Below are 11,814 nucleotides of genomic sequence, written 5' to 3' on the forward strand. Positions count from 1 at the left end.
ACACACACACACACACACACACACACACACACACACACACCAACACACACACACACCACACGCACATGTTCCAATCAAACAAATTACACTAATATTACTTGGTACTTTATTACTGGGTTAAAAAAAACATTGTCGTCTGTATTGATCGCCATGCATTGATTTATGTATTATCTAATCTAAACCTGTTGGGGTTGCCGGGGGCAGGAGCTTATCCTATCTCACATTGGGAAAGAGGTGGCTACACCCAAGACAGGTCACCAGTTTATCACAGGGCTAAAACAGACAATCATTCACATCAATTCTTACAATTTAGAGTTTCCATTTTAACTAACCAGAGCACCTGAAGGAAACCCAAGCAAATAAAGGGAGAACATGCAAAGCCCCATACACAGAAAGGCCAAAACTTGGTTGGATTCAAACCCACAACCTTCTTGCAGTTGTAAGTAGGCAGTACCAACCAATGCACCACCAGAAATTAAGTTATTTAAAGCAAGTCTTTATATTCATGTGTAGTATATGTGTTTATTTATTTATTGTGACTCTGTGACCCATTCACCAGTCCATTCCTGAACAAATACATCTTGAACTATAATTAATTGCATAATTAAAAAGCCTTTGCCACAACTGAATATTAAAAACTCCTTTTAATCGAGGCAGGCAAAATGGATGAAACCACACATGCTTCAAAAGCATGCAATTCTGGCAATTCCTATCACACTTTTTAACAAATTAGCAGTTATGTTATTGTGTCTTTGTGTGTGTTCCTGCAGCCTCCCTCACTCAGCCATTCCTTGTGCTTTCAGCATGTTAGGGTGGAACTGCACGTTTCAAGCATTCTCTGAAGCTTCACTCCTTCTCTGTCTGTCTCCCTTCCCCTCAATGCTGCACAGCTAAGCTGCAAAACAAAAGGGGAGGGCCCTGTGTGTGTAACCAGTGATGCTTTTTTACCAATCACAGCAGTTTCCCCACCCTCTCTCCCTCCCTCCATCCCTTTTTGCTCCCTCCCTCTGTCTCTAGGCACATCAACCAAAGGAAAAAAAGTGCAGGAAAAAAAAGTGATAAGCAGCAAGCAGCTTCTGGGTTTTGCTTTCAAGCGCACTCCTGCTGAATCGGCATGAGTGAGTGTGTATGTGTATGTGTGTGTGTTTGTGTGTGGGGCGTTCACTCCTTCTCCTGCCACAGTAGCAACACATTGCAGCAGCGCCGGCCCCGAACAAAAGGCTCTACGCAGCAGAGTCATAGGAGGGGAAACTCAGGGATAGATGCAAAAAGAGTGGCACAGCGTGATAGCACTTTTCAGGGAGGAACTCAACCTGCCATTTAGGCCTCCTTGTGCCGGAGTGGAAACACCAGACCAGCACAGGCTGCCTGTCTGTCTTTCTGAGCTGAGGAAAACACCCTGTTTTGTCTTTCATTTTGTCTTCATTCATACACCTCAGTCTCTGCTGACCTTTACAGAGATCCCTACACCTGCCCTTCTTCACCTGGGCATCTTTTCTTTGCATCCACCTGTCCTCTGAGATGTCAGACGATGACTGCCGCTCGCCCATCGGCCTGGACTGTTGCAGTTGCTGCCTGGACCTGGCCAATGGCTGTGATGACTCCATGGCCAACAGTCCAACACAAGGTCTCGGTACTACTGGGGGCCTGCCAGGAAGCCCCACTAGCCCCAGTGTCAGTCACTTCCGTCAGCTCCGCAACCAGCTGATGTACCAGAACCTGAACACTGACAAGCTGAACAACATCATGAGGCAGGACTCCCTGGAATCGGTGGTGAGGGACCCCTGCTTCCTGCTCAATGAAGGGATCTGCAACAGCAACATTGACCAGACCATGCTGTCTATACTGCTGTTCTTTCACAGGTATGTCTGTTGTTTCTTTATGTGACAGGTACACCCTTCGCTAGTAAGGTTAAGACTGAATATAAAAGCTCTGTCATAAGTACATGAAACTTGAAATTGAGCTGAAAGATATTCTTTACACTTCTTAGGGAGTCAAACTTCTGGATCTGCATGTATCAAATTCCGATTTGAGTGCTGCTCAAGAATTGCGTTTTTCTTAAATGAACCACATAGCTAACAGTGGCTAATCAGGTTTCTTGGAATAGCACGTTGTCTGAAAAGGATTACATAAGTGTCATGGAAAAATGTAGGATAGGACAAGGGCGTTTATTTTGAATGAGTTCCAGAAATGAGTTTCACACTATTAATGCACTTTAGTTGAATTTGCACTTAGTTTACTTTACATTACTTACTACATTACTTAATACAATATTTCAAATGCAATATAGATTTAAAATGTAAACATTGTTAAAATATGTTTACATCTCACAGTGTCTATTTACATCTACAAAGTTCATGGCTTTCATGCAGTATGTTTGATATCTTGCAAAAATGACCCTGACAAATATACGTGCATGGGCTGTACAGTATTAACGCAATAAAGTACTAATCTTCAAAATGTGTACGATATATTTTGAGTCTGAGAAAGAAATGTTCCTAGATTCATCAAAACAACAAATCCCCAGAAACAGAGTTAAATTAAACCTAATCTTACACCTTACAAAAACACAAAGTTACACTAAAGCAACAGTTTATGGTCATATTGATTCAATTAAAATGATCTTTTATTGCTAGAGGTCAATTAATACTGGCTTGACACCTTCTCCGTCGCTGCCAAACACTGTTTATAAAACAGTGTTTGGCAGCTCACCTCCCAGTGTTTGTGAGGAAGAGAATGTCCTGCTACAAAGTTGCTGCCAGTTGGATAGTTTGTTTGGCAGCGACTGTTCAATGACTTCAGCCTCAAATTAACAGACAGCTACAGCTTTGACCGTCACTGAACTCCTGAACCCGAGCCAGTAGTGGTTGTACAGTCAGTGCTTACTTGGAAAATATGTAATTGTGTATGGTCTGTCTGGTTATCGGAGCAGTAAAACGCAGAGATACATGGGGAAATAGCACTGAAACTAATAACACTACACAAACCTGTTTTCATCATAAGAGCCACCTTTGAATGTCATACAATTTGAAGATCATCGTTTGTGTCAATAAAATTAGATATGTGTTGGACAATTGTGACACATGTTAGACACGTATTCCATATGATAATTAATTAATATAATAATGATATTTAATTATATGATTAATTGGCATTATTTGTATGTTGTGTACAGAAGAAATCATCATAATTGACCTTTGCCCCCACTCTTACCACTTTTGTCTCAGGACTGTTTTCTTGAAGCCACTCTACATTAAAATCTACGTACTGACTTTCACACCCTAATGATGCTGTTCCAAGTCTTTTTTTCTCTAACCCAATTATGAAATACATATACACAAATTCCAAAAAGATTTTATGGGATAACATTCCATGTTTTCTGTGGTTTTAGAACCAAACGTTAGAGACAAAATGTCAAGTGGAAACATTTAATTACATTACAATGTAGGTATGCATTAAAAAAGCATGTAAGAATAGCATCTAAAATAGTCCTTATATTACGGGCCATTAATTAAACCATGGCAGGTAAAACCAGATATCTTTTGATAATGTTTATCCTGATAAGATGTGCCTGGACTGAACATGGCAATGGTATTTGTTATCATTAATTCAGGTATTTTCAGAGATTACCATATCATAAAAGGGCTCTGGCTAACAAATATTATCAGTACTCAACTTCCAAAGCTAAGCTGTTACTGTGTCTCCAAATAAGTTAAACTTTAACCTGGCATAACTTTAATATATGCTGTTAGTATAGACTGTTCTTATCTACTGTGACAATTAATACTACATGAGTACAGACAACACACAGTACAGTGCAATGGAAGTAAAACCATTTACTGTGCACTGCAACTGACGGGCTGATGGCAGCGAGGATTAGACCTCCAATAGGTCTGCCTGAAAATAACAACACATATAGACTACTGTATAAGGAGAACTTTCAAACACTTACTTTGTTTTTTGTTTTTCCATCTGTTACATAACAGCTGTTCAAAATCTCATTAATTTGACAGCTTTTTAGGCGATATTGTTTTTGTGGAGTTGCATTGTTCAATGAAAGAACAATCTGTTCTTGATGTATTTATGATAGTGAGGGTGTGTCCTTATCATCCTGAGAATTAAGAACAAGGAGTGAAGAAACTTTGGATTTGAACTGCAGCTCCAGTCGGTACTCTCTTTTTTTGCTTTTCAAACTAAACTTTTTTTAAATTTTAGGACAATACTTCGAACATGACCTAAGACTTGAAGCTATACTTCGATATGCTCAGGGGAGTTATTATTTTCTGCATTCAGTGTTTACATTATCAGAACTTGAATAATGCCTGCTGGCAGTGTTACACAACAGTTTTTTTCCGCTCTGCTATTTAGACTTAGTCTTTATAACAGAGTTATACTTTTGCGGCTTCCTAACCACAAAATTACACTTTATGACAATAGTCATAGTAGTCAAACTTTACTTACTATGCCGTTAAGAAATGATTCAAATCTTGATCTTCCTATCTATAAATGTGAAAACCATATCTACAGTTCAGATGCAAAATTATACACAGGACTGGCATCTCCTAGAAGGGGAGAAATATCTGGTGATAAGTATGAATAGTATTTAGGCATTTCTGGCCTAGAGGCATTGTGCTCACTCACACCATTGGCTAGTGTGACTGTGCATCTGTCTGTGCCAGCTGAACTGTTTGCATGACAAACAGTCTTTACCCAGAACACTTTGTCCCTGAACTTGCCTTCTGAGGAGGGAATCACAGACACGGATCATGTGGCTTTTGTGGATAGGCTTTTTTTCCACAGGATTATTACATTGATTTGAAATGTGTAGCCTTTGCAGTTTATCATGCAGAAACACAAACGCACTCATTCATTCACACATGTACTCACATTATAATCCTGTCAGTTGAAACAAGCTTAGCTGAGGTTTGCAGAAGTTCATAATTTTTTTTAGTGCTTGTTTTCAGTAGGCCCAGCCTTCTGGTGAAAGCCTGGCTGAGGTTTATACTATGACCTCACCCTGGGTGGTCAATCTTCCCAGCGGCAATCATTCTTGTTGGCCTCTTGTTAACAGAATGAAATGTTCTGCATAGCCTGATAAAACATGCCAGGACATCTTTTGAACTTGTTGAATGTCAGTAATGTAATAAGGAAATCTGTGGCAGTTCCCTGCACACTTGTTGAGTAAATGATCTGAGGGCCACAGAATTATGCTGAGAGGATAATTTGAACTCATAAGTCCTGCTTCATTTCTGAGGCAGAGCCAGTGCGTCCTAAAAGGTCACATGGCATGACAATTTCACTTAATGAATTTTTTTTTTAACAGTAACATGAGTTCCCCCAGCCTGCGTATGGTCCCCCAGTGGCTAAAAATGGTGATCCGAGCGCTGGGTATCCTGCTCTGCCTTTGAAAAAATGAAAGCTTGGATGGGCCGATCTGGAATCTTGCTCCTTATGAGGTCATAAGCCTCCACCTTTCCCCCCCCTCTCTCCTCCTCAAAAGCTATAGACTCAGAAATGGCACATACTAAGGAAAGCTCATTGTGGGAACAGCTCTAGTGGCTGTAATTATGCACCAAGGCTGTATTTCGGGAAAGAGACCTTAGATACAGTGTTAGGGGACCACTAAGGTCTATATAAAATCATCCAAAGAACACCCCCACCCCCCTTTAAAGGGGGGGAGGGCAGGATCTCTGATTTCCACAGGATAAGAACTAGAGGAACTGTGTTGCTTTACTTTAAGGCTTAGAAGCTACACTTGGCTGAAAGGAGAAAGGCACTCCTGCACAACTTTCATCCCAGGCAGTCAGTCAGTGCTTAGCAGCCACTAAACACAATCACATGCCAGGGTGAAGAGGGGTGAAGAGCCTGCAGTGATGACACAAACATTTATCAAAGGACTTCGGGTTTGTGACCAGTCAGTGAGCAGTCAACATACAAAGGGGAAAATAACTTTGGGGCGGCAGAAAAGATGTTACAGAGTGTCAAAGACATCAATAAAAGAGCTTCTCTCACTAATGTGAACATGTCAGTGCTAAAGAGGGGTCTGTACCCTCTAGCCTACAGATCTCCCCTCCAGGTTTATAGACAAGATAACATTCACTTCCTTTCAAGAAAGAAAATGTTGTTTTGAGAAATGCAGTGTTGCAATTGTCCATGTTTTGTCCAAGTTTCAATTTCCGGTTGGGAAAGACAGTGCTTTTGTTGTTTGACAAAAAGATGTCAAATGAGACTGAGTACCCAGGGCCCTCATGTGATAAGGGTCTGAAAAGATTTTAGAATGAATAGCTGTGGATGCGAGGATGGGCCTATAGAGAATATCTTTTTGCTGGGCGAAGAATTTTGTGCTACGCCCCTGGTTAGAGGTGAGGTTCACTTCTTCTTCACAGACTCCAAGTTTGAGCTTTGAATGATAAACTGCACAGAAGTTTGGATTTTCTGCTCTGACATTGCTTTTTAACCTTCTAACACTTTGTTGCTTTACCAGCCTCAGTATCATCACTGTGTTAAACTTGAGGCCTGAGATGATCACTGGCCTTTGGGCTTCGGTCCAATTGACTACTGAACATGACCCAGCCTTTCCCCATGGAGTGGAGACAGGATCCAGCTGTGTCAGAGACCTTACTGTGCTTCAGAGCTCCACTCTGGGATCAAAATATAAACCATGAAATAGCTTTTAAGTAAAAATCCTGAATTCTGTGATCCACTGTGGAGGTCATGGAAAGTGTCTCTGCGATGTGTTAACCATCCAGGAAACCATACAAATGCATATTTAGCAATTATTACAATTCCCAAAAGACAAACCATGTCTGTGAAACTACTGAATGAGCTTTTGTAGCACAGGAAAAAAAATCCATCTCATTTTTTTTTGTTTTGGTACATGACAGTGGATCAGTTGTCTACAATAAGAGTCAGATTGAATAAGAAGTAAATACCTTCTTTATCTTAGATTACTGTTGAGTTTATTTACATGGCTGTCACACCTGCAAATCTATCTCAGTCAAAGGCAAAGCAGAATACACAGGGCAGCTCTGCCTGCTCAGTCTTTGAGGACAAATCATTTGCATAGAAGGCTCTTCACAAAAGTAATAAATGCTCTTTTCAAGAAGTTGCAGGGATCCTAGTGCACAATGTGTCATCCCTGTCTCTACTTGTTTTTATGTATTGTGTATCAATGCTTTACAGACGTTCTGTTGTATTATTGAAAAGTTAGTGTAAACAATGTCTAAGAGAGAGAGAGAGAGAGAGAGAGAGAGAGAGAAAGAGAGAGAAGATTTGATTTGGTGGAACAAATTTAAAACTTGTGACAGTGTGTTCAGGCGTGCTCTGCAGATAACATTGTGGCTGTATGAAAACACACAAATCAGTCAGGAATAGAAAGAGACGGTAAACAAAACACTGCTTCCTCTGTATTCGGATAAATGTTAAATATAATAAAACATATCTCCAGAGCATAGGGCACACTCATGACAAAAATACAACACAATTGCGGCACTATTGTGTATGACTTATCAAGATGCTAACATCTTTACCAGTCATAGGGATCAGAGTATAACTGCACCAGTGTTGAAGTAAAATTCAAATTTCACATCTCTTCTCTTGCTATAAAGCCTTCCCTGGATGAGAGAAAAGTGTGATCTAAAGTCCTGCAAACTATAGATATACCACACTTTGTGAGAGAGGCAAAACAGTTTGAAACTAAACTATTCTTCTTTTCTGCTGATGTCTCTCCCAGTTTTGACCACATAAAAGGCGTATACATGTCAAACCCATCCTGGCTGATGACAGAACCTGTATCCAATTACATTGTTTTGGATCCAAGCTCTTTTTTTGCAACAAAACTAAACAGTGTAACTTGGTGTAAAGGAAAAATGACGTGTCCTATGAAAGGTTGACAAGAGTTACATAACTTTATTGGTTGCAGGTGGCAAGGGGCATGGATATAAACAAAAAATAGGGATTAGTGGCGAGAAGGCACAGGGAAGGATGTCGGGATGGAAGAACATGTCATGGCTAGGCAAGTCTTAAGAGCCAATCCGTAACAAACAAAGGCCACAAAGGCAAGGTCTGAGCTATGTCAGGGGAGAGAGTGGGAGGGAGACATTGCTAAAGGGAGAGTCAAAGGTAGACAAACAGCCAGACAGGAGGTCGGTGCAAAGACAAAATATAGACAGGATTCGCTAAAAATAGTGTGCTGCCAACGTTAGATGGAACTCTAACATATTGGCAGTCTGCAGACGTCTGAGGCAAAAGTCGCAACATTTTCTATAGCTAAAGGAAGTCATTCTTTAGTGGCAACAGGAAGTTAAAAAGCCAGAACAAGTGTTTTTCTTTACCGTTGTCTGTATGGGGTTCCTCAATAACACAGACTTTGGCCACTTTGTGTTGAAAAGACACAATCAGGGAGCAAGAGATTGATTCACAATATGAGCAACTACTAGATTTTCAAACAAATGTTGGTAGGCTACGTATTTGGTGTGTTTGCACCACGATTTAATTTTATCACGGAGGGTGCAATTTTAAGAGGGATGTACAATTATGGCTTTTTAACAGACTTCTTGAGTTACTGTGTTGTTGTGTTGAGACTGTGTGAATAGGCTGCCTTTGGTGTCGTGCCAGTAGATGCCTGGAACCACTGTTGGATGGATTGCGTGCAAGTGTATGCATATATGTCTGTTTGTGTGTATGTGAGTACTCTTTGGTCATTTACTTCTGGATAACACTAGAAAATGCCACTATTATCTCCCAAGCACACACAGCATACACTTCAGCTTACAGAAATTAGCGTTTGTCAACTTGTGAAATCCACAATAACAGACAGATTGATGCAACCTCCTGTGTCCTAACCAACACTGTTATGGCTCCTAGCAACACGATTAACAAAGCATGCTAATCAGATTGCAGGTATATGTCTCTTTCTCTGCTTCGGTTCTTTGCACTAAACAACCTTTTATATGTTGTTTTATGGCTCAGAAAATGTGACACCCCCTCATTTGAGCTATGTTACTTTGTTATTATAACACATACAGACCCACAAGTTACATAAACTGTTGGTGATAGATGATTTAATAAATTAAAATTTTTTTTAATGATTTTTAGGCATGCTCTTAAGGTCTGCCTTTTTTTTTTAAGATTTCTTCAACCTAAAGGTCTAATGGAATTAAAACAAATTGCCAAAAATCCCATTTAAAAAAAAAAAGAAATCTAACAATGAACTGGTCCTACTTACAAGTTTTAGCTGTGTCTCTTAAACCTGATACAGCTAATAATTTGTGCCATAGGGATCCATTGTTTTCTAGAACTAATAAACACAACATTCCACACCATTGGAGACTGTGGTTTATTTTGAGAAGATCGCATACATTATCCTAATGTGCAAATACTTGGTAGTATGACTGAAAATAGGCCCCAAAATACTATTAAACTAAACACAATTTACTCTTGTTTGAGAAGTACCAACCTCTTTAAGAAATTATTTAGCCTTTCTTATTCCCGACTTGCCTAAAGTCCTGTCTTATTCCTGACTGGCTTTTCATAAACGTATGTTTTCAGTAGAAACAAATGGGCATAGCAAAACAAATACAGCCAGCCTTGTTATTTAAGGATTGGTTAGACAGACTCCATGATGACCTTCTTCGCAAATATGTTTAAAATTTTTTTTTTAAACAAGCCCTGTAATCTTTTAATGAAACTGTCCTGTCCTCAATGACAGCTGCAAGACTTAGGAATGAGTAATTTATCTGTCTGTCTGGAAGACATAAGGCACACTCCTTGGCAACGCAAACACACACACAAACACACACACACAAACACACACACACAAACACACACACACACACACACACACACACAAATATGAACACAGTTACAGTGTACAGTACACAAAGGTGACCCAGAGCATTATTCTGCTGTCGACACGTGTCCACTGCACCATCCAGCTAAGCGTCGAGTTAGGTGGATTAGAAATCTAAAAGTACCACATCAAGCTTATTATCAAATCCTCAACATCAGACTGCGCTGGGACATTTTTATGTAAGAAAGGATTCACCCCATTATGAAAATGAGTCACTAAGTCCATTTTGACAAAAGTCATTATAAGTGCATGAAAAAGTGCTTTGAACAACCACAATCTACTTATTTTACAAATACTCCTTACTGTATGCATGTGCTTTCATAAAGTAGAGCTTAAAAACCCAATTAATTTAGTAGTTAAAAATAAACTTGAAATGAAACTAAATAAATTAAAGTGAAAATAAAAGGATACTTTTCTGATTTCTTAATGCTTGTTATCATGCTGTGGTTCTAACGCATAAATATCCAACATCTAAGTGTCAAGCAAACTGTGCTCTTTGGGTTGTGGTCATGGAGCACAATTTCTCCAGAATAATGTGGTGGTTTCTGTTGAAACTCTTTGTACCAGAGCCCATTAAGGCTCAGCTTGGCCAGATAAACATGATGGGGAAGAATTCCTGGAACAAGGACAAGAAAAATAAGTACAAAGGCGAAAGAAATACAAGGATCTCCACACCTGCTACAGCATAGATGAGTGTATACACCTTTGGAAAGGGCAAATTTGAATTATTTCAGAACAACGAAACTAAGTAAGAATTCTTACAAAACTGATTCCACAAATACTTCAAGAGAAGAAAGCGGTACCACCCATCCGTTAAAATCTTTTATTTTTTCATGCTTCATGTTTGTGCAACTCTGTTTGCCCTTCCCTCTTTTATTTACCACATCTCTTCCCTCTCTTCTTATCCTTGTTTTGTCCTCTATCTTTCTCTGTCTTGTTTCTTTCTCCATCTATCTATCTTAGTTGTTGTAGTTGGCCACTGGAAATACATAAGTCTGAGGGAAGGCAAGACGTTGGAGTGACCATGGCTTGTGCTAGCTGCCTTATCCGTTTGGACCATTGCTATGGCGCCTACTTAGATAATAAGGCAGCCTGTCAACACTTGCCATCAGACACACTCCCACATGCACACAGCCCTGTACTTAAAAGTGAGTAATAATGTCAAACAGTCAATATGTTACAAGTACACTCTTGAGATAGGCATTAGACAGTACAGCTCGCATAACATTGATATTAGGGATTAGTAAACTTTGGTTTGCTTTTTATCAGACTGCAGCTTACACACGACATCCTGCACCTTTAGTCAGGGAACAGAAAATGTGTGAATTGTCTCCAGTGTAGTTCATGGTGTAGAGATGCAGGGAAGCTGAAGCTGAATCCCTTTCTCCACATCTGTGAGGAAGTAATTCAGCTGCCTGAATATGTAAAAGCTTGACGGATATGCATCCAAAGTTAAAGAGTTAAAAACTCAACAACTTCACTTCTTCGCAGCATTTCTTAAAAGAACTGATGCTTATTCCATCTTTTTCTCTCTGGATGCCTGTTTCATAATCCCAAGTGCTGTTATCCCACACTGAGTGACTTTTTTTCTTAGCACAATAGTCTGCTACACAAAGCAGCCAGACAGTGCTTTTGTGGCGAGGGCCTGATCCAGGCCTATCATCAGCCTATCTTATTCTCCCTGGGCACTATTCACATGCAGGTTGGGTACATAATGTACCCTGGGCGTGCACACACACACATACACACACACACACACACACATACATACACACACACGTGCACAGTGAAGAGAAAAAGACTAAAATGCAGGCAAATTAGGATGCACATCAAAACTCATCTTGAACTCATCTTTTATCAGCTCAGAACACAGAAATCTGTTCAGCCTTATGAAATATCCATGAGTAAACATACACACACACACACACACACACATACACACACACACACACACACACACACAC

At 39.9% G+C, this 11,814-nt stretch overlaps 1 protein-coding gene across 1 annotated transcript in view; it reads left to right on the plus strand.

Annotated features, from left to right (window-relative positions):
• The first annotated feature begins 1,051 nt into the window (after nt 1–1,051).
• The window catches only part of tsc22d3 (TSC22 domain family, member 3), a 33,892-nt gene continuing 23,129 nt past the window's right edge, over nt 1,052–11,814 (plus strand). The window contains exon 1 of the mRNA XM_032527449.1: nt 1,052–1,862. Within this exon, the coding sequence (XP_032383340.1) occupies nt 1,522–1,862 (341 nt within the window). The 5' untranslated portion in view covers nt 1,052–1,521. The remainder of the gene's footprint in view (nt 1,863–11,814) is intronic.

The sequence above is a fragment of the Etheostoma spectabile genome, chromosome 10, assembly GCF_008692095.1.
Source record: "Etheostoma spectabile isolate EspeVRDwgs_2016 chromosome 10, UIUC_Espe_1.0, whole genome shotgun sequence".
NCBI classification, from domain to species: domain Eukaryota; kingdom Metazoa; phylum Chordata; class Actinopteri; order Perciformes; family Percidae; genus Etheostoma; species Etheostoma spectabile.